Source organism: Sinocyclocheilus anshuiensis, unplaced genomic scaffold (assembly GCF_001515605.1).
Source record: "Sinocyclocheilus anshuiensis isolate Anshui unplaced genomic scaffold, SAMN03320099.WGS_v1.1 scaffold714, whole genome shotgun sequence".
Classification (NCBI taxonomy): domain Eukaryota; kingdom Metazoa; phylum Chordata; class Actinopteri; order Cypriniformes; family Cyprinidae; genus Sinocyclocheilus; species Sinocyclocheilus anshuiensis.
In genome coordinates, this window is record NW_015546068.1 from 190,057 (window position 1) to 209,812 (window position 19,756).

General features: G+C 36.1%; 3 protein-coding genes across 4 annotated transcripts in view; 2 read left to right on the forward strand and 1 right to left on the reverse strand.

Annotated features, from left to right (window-relative positions):
• The window catches only part of LOC107699632 (probable cytosolic iron-sulfur protein assembly protein ciao1), a 5,777-nt gene extending 2,012 nt beyond the window's left edge, over positions 1-3,765 (forward strand). The window contains exons 4-7 of one of the 2 annotated variants that reach the window (XM_016500948.1): positions 1,161-1,249; positions 1,355-1,559; positions 1,656-1,731; positions 2,643-3,765. In XM_016500948.1, the coding sequence (XP_016356434.1) occupies positions 1,161-1,249; positions 1,355-1,559; positions 1,656-1,731; positions 2,643-2,880 (608 nt within the window). In that variant the 3' untranslated portion in view covers positions 2,881-3,765. The remainder of the gene's footprint in view (positions 1-1,160; positions 1,250-1,354; positions 1,560-1,655; positions 1,732-2,642) is intronic. The other variant, XM_016500949.1, reaches the window with a different exon arrangement.
• A 969-nt stretch (positions 3,766-4,734) lies between these two features.
• LOC107699633 (ubiquitin fusion degradation protein 1 homolog) lies at positions 4,735-8,845 on the reverse strand. The gene is made up of 12 exons (XM_016500950.1): positions 8,694-8,845; positions 7,364-7,496; positions 7,202-7,234; positions 7,001-7,122; positions 6,785-6,915; positions 6,603-6,675; positions 6,454-6,522; positions 5,710-5,778; positions 5,554-5,601; positions 5,327-5,415; positions 5,161-5,242; positions 4,735-5,020 (listed from the first exon to the last, which is right to left on the reverse strand). Exons 1-12 carry the CDS (start codon positions 8,694-8,696, stop codon positions 4,946-4,948), a joined length of 927 nt encoding a protein of 308 aa, XP_016356436.1. The 5' UTR covers positions 8,697-8,845; the 3' UTR covers positions 4,735-4,945.
• Positions 8,846-9,145: 300 nt separating this feature from the next.
• LOC107699634 (cell division control protein 45 homolog) lies at positions 9,146-19,058 on the forward strand. The gene is made up of 18 exons (XM_016500951.1): positions 9,146-9,325; positions 9,598-9,657; positions 10,354-10,446; positions 10,606-10,743; positions 10,820-10,978; positions 11,071-11,129; positions 11,230-11,278; positions 12,250-12,311; positions 12,562-12,612; positions 12,724-12,843; positions 13,169-13,300; positions 14,363-14,461; positions 14,549-14,710; positions 14,824-14,962; positions 15,884-15,967; positions 16,127-16,245; positions 16,326-16,402; positions 18,636-19,058. Exons 1-18 carry the CDS (start codon positions 9,275-9,277, stop codon positions 18,698-18,700), a joined length of 1,719 nt encoding a protein of 572 aa, XP_016356437.1. The 5' UTR covers positions 9,146-9,274; the 3' UTR covers positions 18,701-19,058.
• The last annotated feature ends 698 nt before the right edge of the window (positions 19,059-19,756 follow it).

The following is a 19,756-nucleotide window of genomic DNA, read 5'->3' on the forward strand; positions in this document are numbered from 1 at the left end:
ACGTATACATACATATCACCACGTTTTAGGAATAAAATGTTGTATAAATCAGGCAAATGATATATAAACAAACCTTCAGAATATAGATGGGAATAAAACTGTAATGTTCTGTCCATGTAAGTTCTACTGAAGTGGAGATTTCTGGCTCAGTGCATGAGAAAAAATCTTATTTTGAGAAAACAGCCTTGTATTGTAATTGAAATCTACAGACAAAAAAGATCAAATGTGATCAAATAAACATTTTAATGTGTATTTAAGATGTTTTCTTTTCACTAGTCCAAGGGTCTTCAACCAGGGGTCCGCAGTGGTACTGCAGGGAGTCTGCCAATTAATGTCTGATGAAGTAATAATAAAAAAAAAAAATGTTAAACAAGGGTAAAAAAACATCACAAAGTCAATTTTAAATATAAGCACCCTGAAACGAAAGCAAAAGGACCCTCAGTTGATACTGCAATGATATAATATTATTGGCGAACCCGATTTAGCAAACGCTCCATTGCATTTTGAGTTTGAGCTCCGAGAACGTGAAATGTTCCTATTTACTGCGTGTTTTTGTAGGTGAGAGATGTAGCCAATCACAGACAGATCTCTTGAATGCATTGTGCAATCAGAGGTGTTTAAAGGGATAGTTCACCCAAAAATGAAAATTCTGTCATTAATTACTCATCCTCATGTCGTTCCAAACCCGTAAGACCTTCGTTCATCTTCAGAACACAAATTAAGATATGTTTGATAAAATCCAAGAGCTTTCTGACCCTGCATAGACCGCAATGCAAATGAAATGTTTTATGGCCCAGAAAGGTAGTAAGGACATCGTTAAAATAGTCAGTGTGACATCAGAGGTTCAACCTTAATTCTATGAAGCTACAAGAATACATTTTGTGCGAAAAGACGACAAAACTCTCATGTACTCTGATGTGAACGCGAGGCAAAGACACATTTTGTATCAGGGGGTCCCTGCTCCATGTCTCTAAGGGGTCCTTGCCCTGAAAAATGTTGAAGACCCCTGCGCTAATCTGAAAGTTATGGAAGCAAAATAGCTCAAAAATCTCCAAATTGACCAGTGCATGAAAAAACAATAGTTTTTCCTGTAGTGTCTTGACTTATAGTAATTATTAAGATTACTATTATTTGTGTTAAACCCTTTATTTTCCTTCTAGTGGATGAGGAGGATGAATATGAGTGTGTAAGTGTTGTGAATTCACACACGCAGGACGTGAAACATGTCGTGTGGCACCCAACACAGGAGGTATAATATTCACAAACGTTTTATCCAGCACTCTCATTCTTAATGTTTTCACACACATACAAGGACAGCTGTTTTTCTAAAGGTGAAGCTGATTTTCTTTTGCAGCTTCTCGCATCCGCCGGTTATGACAACAAAGTGTGCATTTATAAAGAAGTGGATGATGACTGGGAATGTAGAGCCACGTTAGAGGGTCACGAATCCACTGTTTGGAGTCTGGCCTTTGACCCTGAGGGACAGAGATTGGCGTCTTGTAGCGATGATCGTACCGTGAAGATCTGGAAGAAGTCGACGCTTGGAGATGGTGAGAGTGGTAGGATTTCAATACGTTTCTTATCTAGAGTTTTTCTCTATATTGCTATTTAAGTGTGTAGTTCTTGGCTTGTCTGTGATGGTGATTTTGTCTCAGATTCATCAGACGAGTCTTGGAAGTGTGTATGTACCTTGTCTGGATTCCATGGGAGAACAATATATGATGTTGCATGGTAAGATGCACTGTGTTAACTTTAAGTCTTAACCCTATAAAGCCTACTGTATTATATTTGATATGTGAATTTCTAAGACCTCTATATTATCAACATGATCAAAACTTGTTACACATCTTCATTTCTCTCAGTCATCATTGTATTGCATTGCATTATATGTTTTGAAACTACAGAGCTTTGATCATCTAAGCATTTAAACATATTAATAGGAGATATAGAGTAACAGCTGCTATTAATATAATTTTATGTAAGTAGTCTGTTTTACTATTACAAGGATCTCATTCATTTACAAGCTGTGAGAATTTCATCTACGTTTTGGTCATATAAATATCAGCATCTGCACCAAATTGCACATTTTTGAATAAAATTGAGTGAAGGATTTTCCTCAAGTTTGAGTTCCATATTCTCCTATATGAGCCTTAAAAGCCTGATGTATCAAGTACAATACTCATAAAGTCACATTTTTTTCCAAATGAGGTCCTTAAATGGGAGCAAAAAGTGTGAAATTAATAAGTTGCATGAGGGATTGTTTTCACATTGTTTAGGCATAATTTCTATGACGTTCGGGCATAGTTTCTGCATTGTAGTTGTTGGGAGCAGAGGCATTCAAGTCTGAAGATATTTTTTGTAAAATGCTGAAAGTTGTATTTTTAAAGTTTAAAGACTTGCTATGAATACAACTCTTTGTGTGCTCCTTAGATATTACTTTTGAAGAATATATTGTATTTCCTTTCTTAAGAATAATCCCTGATTTATTCCTTAAATTGTCTTTAATTGGTCTTAAAAAGTCTTTTTTATTTAATTTTTTTAAACAATTTACCTTCATACAACCTGCAGAAACCCTGTCGTTGGCTCAGAGTTCAGAAGCGACGCATGTCATTTTTCTTAAGTTTGACGTTCTCTCACGTTAGGTGTCGTCTGACCGGTGCCTTGGCCACAGCGTGTGGCGATGATGGGGTCCGAGTATTCAAAGAAGAAGACCCCACTGTTGACCCAGAGCAGCCCGTCTTCTTCATGTCAGCCCATTTGCCCAAAGCCCACGGTCAGGACGTCAACTGCGTGTCCTGGAACCCGAAGGAGGCGGGACTGCTGGCCACCTGCAGTGACAACGGAGAGTTTGCCATCTGGAAGTACAACTCTGATTCCTGAGCTGGTGAATGACACTTGATCAAACAAAAGCACTGAAGGAGTTTCATGGCTCATACTGGGGAACAATAGCTATTCTTATTCTGACCGTGTGTGTTGGCAGCACCGGTGAAATGGATCGAAAGACAATACACTCTTTAACTCGCCTCATTCTCTGTTAGTGTTTTTGATGGGTCATTTGTAACTTAATCAGATTTCTTTTGACCGTATGGATTATTTTAGCTTTATCTGTGGCTTAAAATACCTTCAGTGCTTTAATTAAATAAAGCTTTTTGATGCTGAAGATAAAACTAATTTGTCTTTTTATCATGTCCCAGAACCATCAATTTAGATTGATATTAAATGCTTTCAAAGTCTGTTTAAGGAATTCATCTTTAATATTTGTGTTAAAGTGACTTTTAATTACCACTTTTAATAGACCTTAGTCAGGGTAAATGTTAATTTTTTTGTTGCGAATGAAAGTGAGGCTGTGAGGGATTGAAGTACAGTGTTTTCAGTGGATTGAATGTTGTTTAACAACATGCTGATTCTGGAAAAAAAAAAAGTTCAGTAAACAAAAGCTTCATGTAGTGCGCACCATTGTAAAGACTGTAAGTCTGTCTTTCACAGCCTCATTTTCAACAGTTAAATGAAATACGGTGTCTAACCTGACTAAGATGTATACAAGTTAAAACGTACCATGATACAATCATAATGGATGTTTATGGGGAATTTGAGAAGGTTCAAAAGTAGATATGCCATTTCTTTTTTTTTTTAAAGTGCTTTTCTGTACAAAAATCTGTATGAGTTGTAAAGTTGTTTTAATTTGTCCTTTTCGCAGTGTAATTTCTACTTTTCTGAGAGTTACTGACGAAATATTGGATACTTTACATGGACAAGGTTCGATTTTAGCAAATTTATCATGAGCTGACATGATACAATCATAATGGATGCTTATGGGGAATTTGAGAAGGTTCAAAAGTAGATATGCCATTTCTTTTCTTTTTTTAAGTGCTTTTCTGTACAAAAATCTGTATGAGTTGTAAAGTTGTTTTAATTTGTCCTTTTCGCAGTGTAATTTCTACTTTTCTGAGAGTTACTGACGAAATATTGGATACTTTACATGGACAAGGTTCGATTTTAGCAAATTTATCATGAGCTGACATGTAAAAAAATGTCTTTTTACTTTATACTTATACTTTCACTTAAACTGTGTTGAAATTATTTTCTGCCATCACTGAAAAAATGTCAAATTGTATTTGACCTGGTACATCATGGTGAATCGACTCCAAGATGCCATCCAAGATGTAGATGAGTTTGTTTCTTCATCAGATCAGATTTGGAGAAATGTAGCATCACTTGCTCACCAGTGGATCCTCTGCAGTGAATGGGTGCCGTCAGAATGAGAGTCTAAACAGCTGATAAAAACACAATAATCCACTACTAATCCATATGACCTCAGTCCGTCAATGTCTTTTCAATTTAAAATGCTTCTCTTCACAGGCATTAACTGATGGACTGGAGTGGTGTGGATTATTGAGATGTTTTTATCAGCTGTTTGGACTCCCATTCTGATGGCACCCATTCACTGCAGAGGATCCATTGGAGAGCAAGTGATGGAATGCTACATTTCTAAGCAAATTTTCATTTTTGGGTGAACTATTCCGTTAAGTCATATGAACTGATGTCACGTTTCATAAAACTCTTACAATAATACATGGATGTAAGTATGAAGCAGAAGGTATATGATAAAAACTCATCCTAAAGTAAATAAAGAATAAGTCTTATGAACTGCAGGGTGATCTTTATTTAAATAATTCCAAGTATTATGCATATAAATGTTACTGAACAAGTTTGGACACCGGTTTGCGTTTCCTAATACATGAAAAAGGGGATTCAGTATGCCAAACCATTTGTAAAACATCATTTGTCATGTGCAGAGAAACATCAGTCAGGTCCTAATGAAAATCCAGATGTGTGTCGTCAAATAACTGTCCATGTTGAGTATATGGTAGTTCAAAAAGAGCACAAATAATCAAACAGTAGTTGACTTTCTGTGTCCAGGTCGATGGTGTGTGTGTGTGTGTAATCAGGGTTTTCTGTCTTTTTTGCGTAGGGACTGTCCTTCCCCAGAGAAAGCAATGAAGTTACTGGCTGTATCATCCTGGAGACAAGAAAATATGATTAAAATAAGAAGATTTGCAAAACCTCTACTTACTGCTTGTATAGCAGTGACAATTTATTAAATTTGTGAATATAGAAATGTTTTGTTTAAACCCTTATTTGCTCCATAATTGCACTTACCGTTTCAATTTTGCGGGGCTGTTGTCTGGAGTTACGGATGAAGGTGATCCTCCCGATTTTGAAATCATAGTTAGGAATTCCTCTATAAAATATATATGAAAAAAAAATAGCAATTAAAATGAAAGTTTAGCTTAGACCGTGAGAATGAGAGGTGGTGGGTGGGTACCGCTTGATGTCACTGGGATCGAGGGGTGCTGGACTGGGCTCAATGCCTTTCTTCTTCCCATCTAGACGATTCCCAGAACCGGTAAAGGCCTGTGGAGAAAAACAGGAAGGAAAGACACCAAGATATCAATCGAAGTGAACAAGTCTATTTGTCAAGGTAACATTTTATTTCAAAACAGATATGAAGGTGCATGAGACTGGAGTAATGATAATCGTTGTTTGACTTACTCTGAAACCGATGTCCATCTCATAGTTACTGGGATCAGTTTCCTCTTCCTACCGCAGAATGGTAAACATGAGCATTAAGAACAGCATATATGTGAATTATAATCATAATATTGTGCTGTAGTGTGATGTAAAGGATTTCTGTTTGTCAGAACATACTGTTGGTTCTTCAGGACGCTGCATGTGTCTCTCTGGTTCTTTGTAACCAAGAGGAGCATCAAAGTCCACCTGAAATACAAAAATTGTGTAATTAGAGATACACTGAGGTATCCAGTAAATGTAAAACAGATTTGATCAAATGTACAGCACCATTCAAAAGCTTGGGTCAGTAAGATTTTTAATATATATTTTGTTTTTTAAGTCTTCTGCTCACCAAGGCTGCATTCATTTGATCAAAAATACAGTAAATTCAGTAACTGAAATATTACAATCTGAAATGTTTTCTGTTTGAATATATTTTAAAATGTTATTTATTGCTGTGATCAAAGCTGAATTTTCAGCATCATTACTCCAGTCTTCAGTGTCACATGATCTTCAGAAATCATTCTAATATGCTGATTTGCTGCTCAAGAAACATTTATTATTATTATCGATGTTGAAAACAGTTGAGCTGCTTCATATTTTTGTGGAAACTGTGATCCATTTTCTTTAATGAATGGAAAGTTCAAAGGAACAGCATTTATTTGAAATAGAAACCTTTTTTAACATTATAAATGTCCTAACGTATCAATTTTGATTAATTGAATGCATCCTTGCTGAATAAAAGTATTAATTTCTTTCTTTCAAGTCCTACTGACCCAAACTTTTTGATCAGTAGTGTATATCAGGTATATGACATGTCAGGTATTATTGTGTGCTCATATATTATGTGAACTGTGTAAAAAAAAAAAAAAGCATCCCTACATTCATGTCACACTCAATGATGGACACCGCCTTGTCCGGTTTGGTTTCCATGACACGTAACTCATAAATCTGGAAGACAGAAATTTCTGGTTTAGTGCATCAGGGTTTTTACCACATAAATCATTATACGGAGTAACCGATATAATCACCTTTTCATTATAATTGATAGCGATCACGTCTCCTGTGGTCAAACAGGCGAAATTCCTCAAAGCGTTCTCCAATCTAAAAAAAGAAAATATGAATAAACCAGCACATTCAGATCTAGATATTAGTTGTTATAATGTTAAAAAATATATATTTTGTGTAAAAGGTGCATGGTATTTTAGCATACACAGCTTTAGGATTTGTGATATCCAGGAAGTCTGGACTCTGCGGCTGGAATTTGGAGTATGTGGCCACCATGAGATTCACACTCTCCACCTGGACCAAACCACCCTCCTCCAACAACAAGTTCTGCATCATCTGAGGACAAAATGAATCCAATAATGTGTCAAAAGCAAAGTGCCTGCAAGATCCAGTAAGAGTCTATCTGCTGTATGTGTTATACCCAGTGAGGGAGGTAACAGATGCCTTCATCTGCCACAAACTCCAGAACACCACAGTGTGTCATTCTGTCTGAATTCTTGTTGGTGAGTTTGAACAGCATGGGGTATGTGATGTTAAGTCTGCCTGAAAAACAAACCACATATATCACCAGACATGATAGGAAATACAGATTTTCATATTTAATTAAATGCATGTAACATACTTAGCTGGTCCAAAGCAGACGGGGGCATAATTACTGAAAGTACAACATGATATCTGCATTAGTTCAGTGAAATGCAACCCAAATCTACAAAATAAATTCTCTTTTATGTAGCTTTGCTTGCAGTGTTGAAACATCTTTACAGTATTCTAGACCATGACATACTCTTTCCTCCTTTTTCCACATCTGAACGGTCGTTGGGCCCTGCCAGCATGGACACAGAATAACAGCGGTACTGGGTGGAGAAACGGTTCTGGAAAACCCGGCCCACATGGGGCTCAAACATGTTGAAGGAGAACTGATGGAGGAAGAGGACAGAAACAGTCAAAACACAAACTTTGAAGAACACATTGTTTGTGAGTGTGAGCTATATAATGTTATGTATATAATGTTATATGTATATATATATATATATATATATATATATATATATAATCATCACCATTTCTGTTCTCTGGTAAGTGAGGAGATTCACATGCAGACAGATAATGAGAGAAATTCAATGAGGCAGCCAGCGGTGAGGAGAGAAGTATGGCATTGGGAGGAATGCGGGATGCATAAGTGGAGATCGCAGGGCTCAGCGACCATGCTAACCATTGAACCCTTGACCCCTTTCTGTAAAAGTGTGAGAGGTTGTTTCAGCGCTAAGAGCGAGGTGGTCTCCATAGACGAGAAGGTGCTGAAAATACAGCTCACAGAAAGCAGCGCAATGATTGACTGCAGGGCAGAGAAGATTGGACATTTTCCACATTACTGAAAACAGAGCCGTAAAAGTCTCAATCTCGCTGCAGGCACAGTGTCAAAAAGCCTCGTAACAATCAGAATGTTCTCATCAACTTAATAAGTCGTGTTCCCTTAAACCCGAATGACATGCTGCCAGCATTGCTGTTTTGCCTGTTTGCCTTTTTCCAGAAAGAGGCTTTTGAATGTTGTTGCATCGTGTGCACACCATAATCAAACCTTGTAAAGCTCAAAGCCCTGAGGAGATAAAACCCAGATGCTTGGGTCTAAAGACACCCTCCTGGTTAGCGCCGGGATAGCGGCGAGCGCTTCGGCGCAGTTCCCGCTGCCACTCAGGCCGCGGTTTTGTTGCATATTTAATTCTATTTTCTTGTTCAGTGTCTGGCTCCGTGACAGCATTCCTTTAGCCTGATGTCACATACACACACTCTCATTTATGTTTATAAGTAGACTAAGAGTTTAAGATCAATTAATAACAAATGCAATAATGCTGCAACTTTTATCGCTACACTTCTATGTTAATCTCTCCTTATGCTGAAATGTTTATGTATCAAAAAAAACTCCTGTTCATGAATAAATGTAAATGTAATTTCAATAATAACCAAACATCCAATCTCATGATTTCTGCTACAGTGACAGTGCAGCTTTCTATTGCTTTTAGCTTAGCATTAGCTAGCAAGTTCTAATAGTAATCACGATAAAAGGCGTCATGCTAAAAAGCTAATTTAAAGGTAGCTTAAAATCGATTACACACCATATTAGCGCTTTATCTGCCTGACAGCAGAATATCAGCAATGATGAGGAGAGAAGACTTATGACAACTCAACACAAACACAGCAACTCTCCTTTCAGTGGGAAGTGCGTTGCGAGTGGTAGGACGTGACGCAACAAAACAACAACGCGTCATCCCAAACTGTAGCCAATCACACCTCTCTTTTAAGCGTCGGTACACGCCCTATATATGAAAATTGTTAAATCAAAATAAAAGTAAAATAATTATAATAACTTTAAAATAAATGTGTAAAATATATATTTAAAAAAAATAGAGATTACCGTATTTTGTACCATATTTTATTTTGCTAGGCTGTGTATCGGTATCTGATTGGACAGAAGAGCCGCTTGGTGTCGCACGCCATTGGCTAACATGTCCATCTGTCACTCTAAAGTCGTTATTCGATTGGTTAATTCTGCAAAGGCGGAACTAAATGCAAGAAGCAAATTTGGCGCCACAGACGAAACACGGAACAATAAGGACTTTGTTTTAAAACGCGAACAAACGCAGACGTTATAGTTTTTTTATATATATATTTAAACTTTCTAAGCTTATGTTTTAAAATGTTTGTGACCGATATTCGAAAGGAATTTTATGATGTTGTCGTTAATCAGGTGCGTGTTGGTTTTTGCTTGTGTTCGTTCAAAAGGCACAAATACTGTTAATATTTACAAAATAACTACTCGTTTTTAAAAGTGCTATTAATACTATAATTATATGCTGATTTTTTTTAATGTTAGATGTTATTAAGTACCTATTTGTAATATGTTACAAGTTACTGCATTGCTGGTTGAAGTTTATAGTGCAAACTCTTTACTTACAGTTAAATACATATTCATATTTCTCAAAAGTGTCTATTTTCTGTTTCTTGTTTTTATATCATTAGAGAGTGGCCCTGTTCGTGTCTCCTGATATTGATGCTTTGTGTGCCTGTAAAGTTCTGCAGGTTAGTCATGCAAAGATTCATGTGCTACAGGAACATTAACAATGAATGTAGACATGCAGAAAAACATCCTAAGGGAACATTATGATGTAATGGTGCAAAGAAGGTAATATGATTATTTGGTGTAGATATTCAGTTTGTGTAGTACATCACACATGGTTGGTTAGTCTGTTTAGAGCGAGAGACTCCATACTCAAATTGAAAGGCTTCTATATATTTTCATATATAAAGACCGAATTAATACTGTGAAAAATATTATAAATATTTGTGAAATATTTAGTGTCTATCATGTTACTTAATTGCGTTCTATTTCTACTCATAGTACTGTACTGTTAGATGTATTTTTATTTAATTTTTAATAAGATTTTGATTTTTTTATAAATCTATTTTAATTATTTATTCGGTTTGATAAATATTTATTTATTTTAATCATTTAAAGCTGTTTTTGGTTATTTGTTTAAATCAAATTAGTTTATTTTAATCAAATTTTATTGATTTTAAACAAGTGTGTTTATTTAGTTTAATCTTATTAAAACAAATTTTTTACACTGGTTTTCTCTGATTTTTTTCTCACGGACCCCCATCACTTTTTTGGGGTTTGAAAACCCCTGCTGTTTTGAAATGAACTATTTCAAACAATATCTACTCAAGTGTACAGCAATTTTAGTCGTAGTGTTTGTCTATGTCTATTCCATCCAGGCTTTATTTCACTGTGATCAAGTCCAGTATACGCTGGTTCCTGTGGCAGGATGGCAGGATTTGGGGACTGCCTTTATGGAGCATAAAGAGCAGGTACCAATTAATGCTTTGCTGTAAATGCTGTCCAAATTGCCGTTTTTAAAACTCAGCTTATATATCAACAATATAGACTGTTATTTGGTTAGTAGTGCACAGCTTTTAAGTCTAATCTAGAAGTAATTGTTGTTTGTATCTGTGTGTTTCTTCTTCTAGTACCAGTATTTTGTTTTGATAAACTGTGGAGCAAATGTGGACCTCCTGGAGACCCTTCAGCCTGAGGAAGACTCTGTTTTCTTCATCTGTGATACCCACCGACCTGCTGACGTGGTTAATGTCTATAATGACACACAGGTACAAATGTTCAGCACTTGAGCTCTGAGGTGTCTTGTTGCAAGTATGCATGATTTCTTTACTTGATCTGCAATAGATTAAGCTCCTGATAAAGCAAGATGACGACCTTGGCGTTCCGTCCTACGATGACATCTTCCGTGATGATGAGGAGGACGAAGAAGGAGATGGCGATGATTCTGGAAATGAAAGCGATGGAAGCGCAGAGCCTTCTGGGAAACGAAGGCGTTATGATGAGGCACGTTTTCACATTCATATTCAGTCACGCATGTTATGAGTATGTGGATTCTTTATATTCAGATCCTCTGATGAATGTGTTAACTGCTTCAGGATGCGTTGGAAAGGAGAATAGAACGACAACGGGCCAGACGGGAATGGGAAGCTCGAAGGTCATTAATTATGAACATAACGATCACTCCGAATTACACTTGCCAGTGCTGACACATTTTTGTGTATTAACTACATTCTGAGGTATGGTTGTGTTTGCAGGAGAGAGATTCTGTTTGACTACGAGCAGTATGAGTTTCATGGAACATCAGTGAGTAACTGTGATCGTGCTTTCATATGGTCTGATGTTCATGTATTAATGTATCTGTGACAGATTATTTTGAAGATGCTTTGACTGGTTACAAGGACTGGGCAATATAGCTAAAACATGATCAATATATGAATATTTTTAGGCTTTTGACTGTATAAAATATCATTTTTGTACTTGTGTATTTTGCTCTGAAATATGCACTTATATAACAATACATAGTGATTAACAGTCTTATTTACATGCATATGTTTTTGTTAAAACTTTAAGCAAATAATGCTATTTGGGACTTATGCATATTTCTGGAATATTGCATCAGTGTTTGGAAACGGTTCAAAATTTAACTTCAATTCAGTTTGATCAAATTTAAGGTCATAAAAAATGACAAGCAAACATCTTAATTATCATTTTAAGAGGTCTTAAATTTGGGGATGGAGAAACAGGGATCGTGATATGGCCTAATCGTGATATCTAACTTTAAAAGGGTATGATTTAATTCATTGTAAGCGTTCTACAGGCTCTGGGTTTCAGAGCAGTTCACAATCAATGAATACCACACATTTATGCCAAGCAATTGCTTATGATCAACTGTTGATGAGTTATGACAGTGTTTGCTTTTGATGTTTACACTATAATATGTTGTAAGTAGCTATAATAGTGCATAGTTGATCTTTTTAAATGGGAATCTGGTAGTAAAGCATGTTTTGAGTACTTTAACCTTCCATATATCTTGTTTTGTAGTTGGACGTGTGCCCCAGACTGTTTAATTAAGTGAAATAAATTAATTTTGTGCACGTCTTAAAAAGCCTTAAATTTCATTGTATAAACTATGCAGATACCTTATTTTAAAACTGACATGCTCTAAAATACATTTATCGTATAATTTTGTATTGCCAAAAGAATGTTTATAAATATTTGAGTTATAAAAAAAAAAATAGACCTCAAAATTTGCAGTCTATTTATTCTATTTTCAGGCAGCACTGGTGATGTTTGAGCTGGCCTGGGTCATGTCTAAAGACACCAAAGACATGCTGTGGTAAGCTTCTTATTTTATATTACTTCTAAGTCACAGTAGAAAAAAAAAATGAAACAATTTGGTGTAGGATTCACTTTGAAACAATTTTCACAAAAAAATTAGTTAACGCAATTAAACGCAAAATTACCTAGAAAAATTGAAATAGTATTTTCTTTTAAAATGTACTCCAATAATCTGTTTACAACTTTGGAAAACTATTTCTACAGTGTTTATTTGTTCTCTGAACTGAAACTCACTCTTTGATTGGCAGGTGGAGTGTCATTGGAGTGACAGATCAGTGGATTCATGATAAAATCCCACAGTAAGAATCTTACTCCCGTTTCGCCAAGATTAACCTCTTCGAAACATCTCTGATTTTCTCAGGACTTCTGAAGCAGATGTTTTAAGTAACCTATGCATCTTTCTCATACAGCATGAAATATGTCACAGACATCGCCACCCTTCAGCGCCACGTTTCCCGACACAACCATAGAAATGAGGATGAGGAGAACTCGCTGTCCATCGACTGCATGAGGATCACGTTTGAATACGAGTATCCTTCTCCATATGATGTTTGATTTGTCATGAATGAGTGTTCAAACAGAATGCTAGTGTTCTGTTTACTACATACTGCTTGAAAACAGTCTTGTATCGTCTTGTACTTTTGCATTTGATTTTGTGTAAAAATGTCTCAACCTTTATATAATGGTGTGCTCTGTGCTCTCACAAATGAGTGTTTCATGCATAGACATAAGGTGAACAATATACATAATGCATGCTGCTATATTTCAAAAATTGTAAGTGGTATGTTATTGTGAACATGCATGATGAAGAGCTGTGTGTAATGAGTGTGTTTGACCCTTGACCCCGCGTGTCAGTTTGAGGTTGGTGTTGTATCAGCACTGGTCTCTGTATGAGAGCATCTGTAACTCCTGCTACACCTCCTGCAGCTTTAAACTCTGGTCCATCAACGGACAGAAGAAACTCCAAGAGTTCCTGGCAGACATGGGGTAAGTGGAATGATCTTATTCTTCCTGCTCTTAATGCTCACAGAAATACTTTGGTTTAATGGTGTAAACAATTTCAGTGTTTCTGCTGAAGCAAGAAGCCATGCATTACGGTAATTTTATCACATTTATGGCATATTTTTTCCTTTGGTTAATCATGGTAAAATATTGCCTGGTCTCCAATAACTTACTGTTTTTATGAAATAGCAGCAGTAGTAATATGATAAAGTTTAATTTAAAAAGTATTAATAGTTAATATATTGAGCAAGTTCATTAACTTTGAGGTTTGTATAAAGGGAATAGTTCATCCAAAAATAAAAATTTGCTCAAAATTTACTCACCCCCCCTTAGGTCGTCCAAAATGTAGATGAGTTTGTTTCTTCATCAGAACAGATTTGGAGAAATGTAGCATTACATCATGTGTTCACCAGTCTGCAGTGAATGGGTGCCGTCAGAATGAGAGTCCAAACAGCTGATAAAAACATCACAGTAATCCACACCACTCCAGTCCATCAGTTAACATCTTGTGAAGCAAAAAGCTGTATATTTGAAAGAAACAAATCCATCATTCCGGAAAAAATAAAAGTCCTTCTAGCCATTATATTGGTTTCTCCTAGTTAAAAAGGCATCTTGTCTGAATCGGGAGAGAAATATGCACACAGATCAAGCACCGTTTACAAGTAAAAACAGTCTAAAACAAGTTCTAAACAAATATATGTGGATTTTGATGTGAGAGACAACCGGAGATGGACTTTTTCACTGAAGGAAGCGTTATGGATTATTATTAGGGACTCGTATTTTAGCCAGAAGAAGTGGTTTAACGTTAAAACGCCTTTGTTTCTTACAAATACTCACAAGACGTTAACTGATGGTCTGGAGTGGTGTGGATTATTGTGATGTTTTTATCAGATGTTTGGACTCTCATTCTGACGGCACCCATTCACTGCAGAGGATCCACTTGTGAATAAGTGACGCTACATTTCTCCAAATCTGACTATTTTACAATTTGGTGCATCAAATCAGATTTTAGCGTTGGAAATATTGTTTTAATTATTTTTCCCTCAGTCTCCCACTCAAGCAGGTGCGGCAGAAGTTTAACTCCATGGATATGACGATTAAAGAGAACCTGCGTGAAGTCATCGAGGAATCAGCCAATAAATTCAGGTGAGAGAGAGTCAAAAGAAAGATTGCACTTGCAGTAGTCAGTATCTGTCATGTGTTTAAACTTTTACTTTGCTTTTTCCACCTCAGTATGAAAGACATCCGTGTGCAGACCTTTGCTGTACACTTTGGCTTTAAGAACCGGTTCCTGGCCAGTGATGTAGTTCACGCTGCGGCTGCCCTGCTGGAGAACGTAGAGAAGGATGAAACGCCGACGGACAACTTCATCAAAGCTCTGGACTGTCTGTCCAGGTATGAAGCAGGTTTATTATAGTTAACTAAAATAGATATTGTAAAGTGTCAGTGTGGTTTCTTAATGTCAGTTTTTACTCTAACTGTCTCTTTTCTCATCTGTGTCTCTGCAGGAGTAATCTGGAGCGGCTGCATTTAGGCATTGACCTGGCCAAGAAGAAACTGAAGGCCATTCAGCAGACAGTGGCGAGCTGCATCTGCACTAACCTCATACTCTCACAGGGGCCTTTCCTCTATTGTCATTTACTGGAGGTATGGATCAAATCAAATAGCTTCAAGTTTACATTTCTGTAGTGGAGCAAATTAATGATATATTTAATGAGTTAATGAGTGATCCTCTGCTTCCTTCTTGTTATAATGGTAGTTTCATGTCATTTCCATCTTAAGTCTTCGTTTTCCACCAGGAGGCACTTTTTTTGCACTTTTTTTCATGTCATCTTCATGAATGAAAAGTGAATCTTTAAAGTGAATTTACTGCAGAACTGTAGAGTAAAAAATAATAAAGGCTTTAAAATGTAAGTGTTTAGAAAATGTGCATCAACCTGCCCTCAGAGGGTTAAGGGGGGTGTGTCTTGGTCATGTTTTTCACCCATGATGAGTCTGCATCCATGTTCTCTGCAAGCACTGTGAGTTTGGGTCACTTGTAACATGCAAATGAAAACAATATGTTTTACTGTTGTTCTGTAAGATGATTCTTTTTTTCTTACTCTTCAATACTCTGTTATTATAATACATTAGTATCATTACTGTAGTCATATTTATTGATTTTTTTTTTATATAATGAAGCAAAAACTATTATTGTTAAATACTCTTTTATAGTATAATCGTATTACTGTAGTAACGTTTATTGATTTAATTTTGTAATTCAGTAAAATAATAAAAAATATTTATGATCATCGATAATGGATCTTAAAAATAAATTATTATATATATATATATATATATATATATATATGTATATATATTACACACACACACAAAATGAATTATATTAAATTATAATTCATATTTTATAGATTAGAAATTATTATTATTTAATCTTTCACTCTGCCCAGTTCTCGTGTTTCACAAAACAAAAAACATTTTTGTAATGATATGAGGGTGAATAAATAATGACGTTGTCAGTAATTCCTTTTATTGTGTTGAAACCAATTTTTTTTTTTCTATTTATAGGGAACACCAGATGTGAAGCTGTTTTCTAAACCTCTGGCTCTGACCCTTCTCTGCAAATATCTGCTCAAAACATTCGTCTGCTCCGTAAGTACATGTAGGCAAAAAAATACTGAATGAAAGAAGTCATTTGTTGTGATGTGACTGTGGAGTTTGTCAGCAGTCACATTAAGCTGCTAAGCCACAAAAATCTTAAAGCGAAGCACGTGAAGCACATGGCAGTTCTCATGTGTATGTTTTTGTTAGACGAGGAACAAACGCTGTAAGATTCTTCCATTGATAATGGCGGCTCCTCTGGATGTGGAGAAGGGAACTGTGATCGTCCTGGGAATTCCACCAGAATCAGAAACGTCCGACAAGAAAAAGTGAGTTTATTTTAGACAGAGATGTTACGTTCGCCAGTTTGATAATGCTAAAACTCCCATAATTTTTCGTTTCCTTCAAGTTTCTTTGGCCGGGCTTTTGAAAAGGCAGCTGAGAGCACCAGCTCCAGAACTCTACACGATCATTTCGACACTTCAGGTAAGTCACTGCAGCACAGCATCATGGGCTGTGGTCACACACAGCACATGTCATCCACTAGAGGGCAGAGCAAATCAGAGTGTCTGTAATGTCTGTCTGCTCTGACCACTGCTGTGTGTCAAGAGTTTGGATATCAATTTGCAATGAGTAGTAAATATTTCTGAGGAGATTAAGAAAATGAGTACAAAACAAATATTGTGATATTGAAAAACTTTTATAGTTTTTATTAATATTTTTTTATTTAATATTTTGTTTTCATTTTAATTATAGTTATAGTAATTTACTTGTTTTGCCTTTTTTTATTAGTTTAATTGTTTTTTTTATTAGTTTTAATTTAAATTTGTATTATATTTATTAATTTTTATTATTTTTAGTAAATCAAGTCAAACTAAATACAAAATTAGAAATGTTGCCTTGACAACTGGGGCTGCATTTACATTTCTATGCTTAATGCACACATTCAATCTTTTGACCATATCCAAACACACGACCGATATCTGTGTTTTCATTAACTTCCACTCAAACTATAATGATTCCTTTGGTGGCTTTCAGCGACACATTTGACCCTCTGGTTTTGAATAGCCATATATAAAAGTATTAGTGCTGTCAAAATTAGCACTTTAAGCCATGCAATTTTTCAGTTTAACGCATTAAAAATATTTAACGCGGGGCTAGGGTTGGCCACCCCACTGACAACTGCTGCTTCGGTCTCTTTTTTTTTATTATTTATTTTTTAACAAGAATTGCTTTTATTTACGACCACATCAAACAGAAGACTTTTCAGATGCGCACTCCAAGTTCACCTCAGCGTTAGGCACTAGTCAAACGAGTGCGGAAAAGCTACAGGTGACGAGGAGCTTCAGTAGAACAGCAGTGAACTGCGGTCAGATGAGATGTTTTCAGGCCATTTGTCAGTAAAAACCAATTTTCCTGTCCTGTCAGCCGTTATACTGTGCTCGTAACACGTGCTCTTCAATTGCACGCACAAATGCAGTGGTGCGCTGCATCATGAATGAAACTACGAGCATGCAATGTCGTATTTATGTTGTCAGTTAAGAAATGAAGTTACCAAAAAGGCGGTTGGTTTTCAAAACTGTCCTGGAGCAGCCCAGCACTGTCATCTAACACACCCGATTCAACTCGTCAGCCCATTATAGAGACTTTAAGACCTGAAGTGACTTACTGGCAGACTCACTGAAGTGAGCCAGAAAAGGTAAAGAGTTGTGAGAAAATTTGATGCGTGTTAGATCCGCGTCATGTTCAGCAGCAGCAGCTCTTAAAGCAGCCAAAATACCCTAATAACAGCTGCTGTGATGTCTGTTCATCAAAGAACAAAAGAAAAAAGAGCAAATCAGTCACTTTTGTAGCTTTGAGGATTCATCTATATTTAATTTAGAATTTAGTGTTTGATAACTTTATTCAACTTCTGTATATTTCCTACTTGCTGAAGGGCACAGGTAACTAAATATGACATTTATTATAATGGGTTTATGTGAAGATTGTTTTAAGTTCACTTAAATTAGAAGTTGTTCTTTTTTAAGGTCTAATGTTAAAATTGATAGCTCTCAATTATACTGTAATGTTGAATGACTGTAGTCAATGGTTAAATATTAGTGGACAAAACAATTTCCCCTATCAGATATCAGTGATGCTCGCCTTCAGTCATAAAAAAGATGCTATTAAACAAATATAAAAAATATACTGTTCTTTGTCGTTTCTACATAAATTTGAAGATTGAATGTGATTATTATTGCAATATAAAGGTATATTTAAAAACTTAAATGTTAGGTGTGATTAATCACGATTCATTTCAGAAAAAAATGTGTGATTGGTTAGTTTTTTTTTTTTCAATCAATTGACAGCACTAAAAACTATTTATAAAATTCACATTGGATAGTTGTGCCAAACTTAATTTCAAAGCCAAATCTTGAATAAATTCTGCTTATGTTACATGGAAAAATGTGTTGAGGATGACTGTTTTGTGACAGAACAGTTTGCATTAATTGTGCAATATTAACACGTAAGTTATTTGACATGCACGTGAGCTGCCATTACATTCACTCATTCTGTCAGCGTCTCGGTCGATTTTCCCATCATTTCTGTCAGTTTGGTGCCAGATGCTTTCAGCTCTGCTAGGCCCCAAAACACACACACACATTCACACATGCACTCGTGTGCATTTATTAACATGCCACGACAGGTTATGTGAAGATCTCTCTCTCACTCTCTGCAGTTATTGAGCTAAAGATGGAGGACAGAGGGAAGTTTCTGGATGCCCTCATCACCCTGTTGTCATAAAGGCCCACTGCATGCTAGGAATGATTATCAAACTGCCCACAGAAACTCTGGACATATATATGTGTGTGTTTTGAGTCTGCAAAGAGACTCACATCCACACAACACTGTTGCTCCACAAGTGGAATTTCACAGCCCTTGAGTAAACATGAGGTTTACCGTGGTCACAGCCAGTTTGGTTCCAAATACCTTCACCTTATACCATCTGCAGCCCTTTCTGAAGACTTCAGCTTAACCTCAGATCAGCTGGTGTTTTGGTCATGTGCTGCCAGGCATTGTTTGACTGTATAGGCCTGATTTAACTGTGTTTTGTTTGTGTCATTTAGTACTGTGGTTCCCAACCCTGGTCCTTGAGGCACCCCAACACTGCTCATTTTGCATGTCTCCTTTCTCTGACATGCCAGTTTCAGGTCTTGGAGTCTCTACTAATGAGCTGATGACCTGAATCGGGTGTGTTTGATTAAGGATACATGCAAAACGTGCAGTGTTGGGGTGCCTCCAGGACCAGGGTTGGGAACCACTGGTTTAGTATGTATTTGTGTATGTGTGTTATATATGGATTTAAATAAATGATTTCTATCATCTTTTGAATATGTTGTATTCCATTTGACTTGCAATTCAATGATGGTTTCTTATTAGTCTTTTTTATTATTATTCGTAAATTGTAACCACAGTAAGATGATCAGTTAAAAGGAGAGAGTATTTCTTTTATTCAAGCTTTTTTTTTTTAAGCTCAACATAGAAAGTTTGTCATTTTACTTCCATATTGTGACGTTTTTGAGTGAAACAGGACACAAAAAAGGATTACATTTTTATCCATAATTAATTGAAGAAACATGCCTTCAAAATATGTTTTAAAAATGAAAAGGCCCAGTGGTGTTTACTGAAACAAAAAATTATGAGCTTATTAAATTGATGAAAGATTATGACAAACGTGTTTTTCTTGAGGTTAACATGTACTTACAATAATTAAAAAATAATATTATGGAATGTAATATGAATAGACAACTATTTTAGCCAGAAGCAACTATTTTAAGTTTTAAAAAAAGTCTTGTTGGA

Coding starts and splice junctions, on each gene's coding strand:
- LOC107699633 (XM_016500950.1), bottom strand. Junction 5,779..6,453: donor TCATTGAGTGTGACATGAAT/GTAGGGATGCTT, acceptor TTTGTATTTCAG/GTGGACTTTGATGCTCCTCT. Junction 5,602..5,709: donor AGCGTCCTGAAGAACCAACA/GTATGTTCTGAC, acceptor ATTCTGCGGTAG/GAAGAGGAAACTGATCCCAG.
- LOC107699634 (XM_016500951.1), top strand. CDS start 9,275: ATGTTTGTGACCGATATTCGAAAGGAATTTTATGATGTTGTCGTTAAT. Junction 14,711..14,823: donor GCTCTGGACTGTCTGTCCAG/GTATGAAGCAGG, acceptor GTGTCTCTGCAG/GAGTAATCTGGAGCGGCTGC. Junction 14,963..15,883: donor TCTATTGTCATTTACTGGAG/GTATGGATCAAA, acceptor TTCTATTTATAG/GGAACACCAGATGTGAAGCT.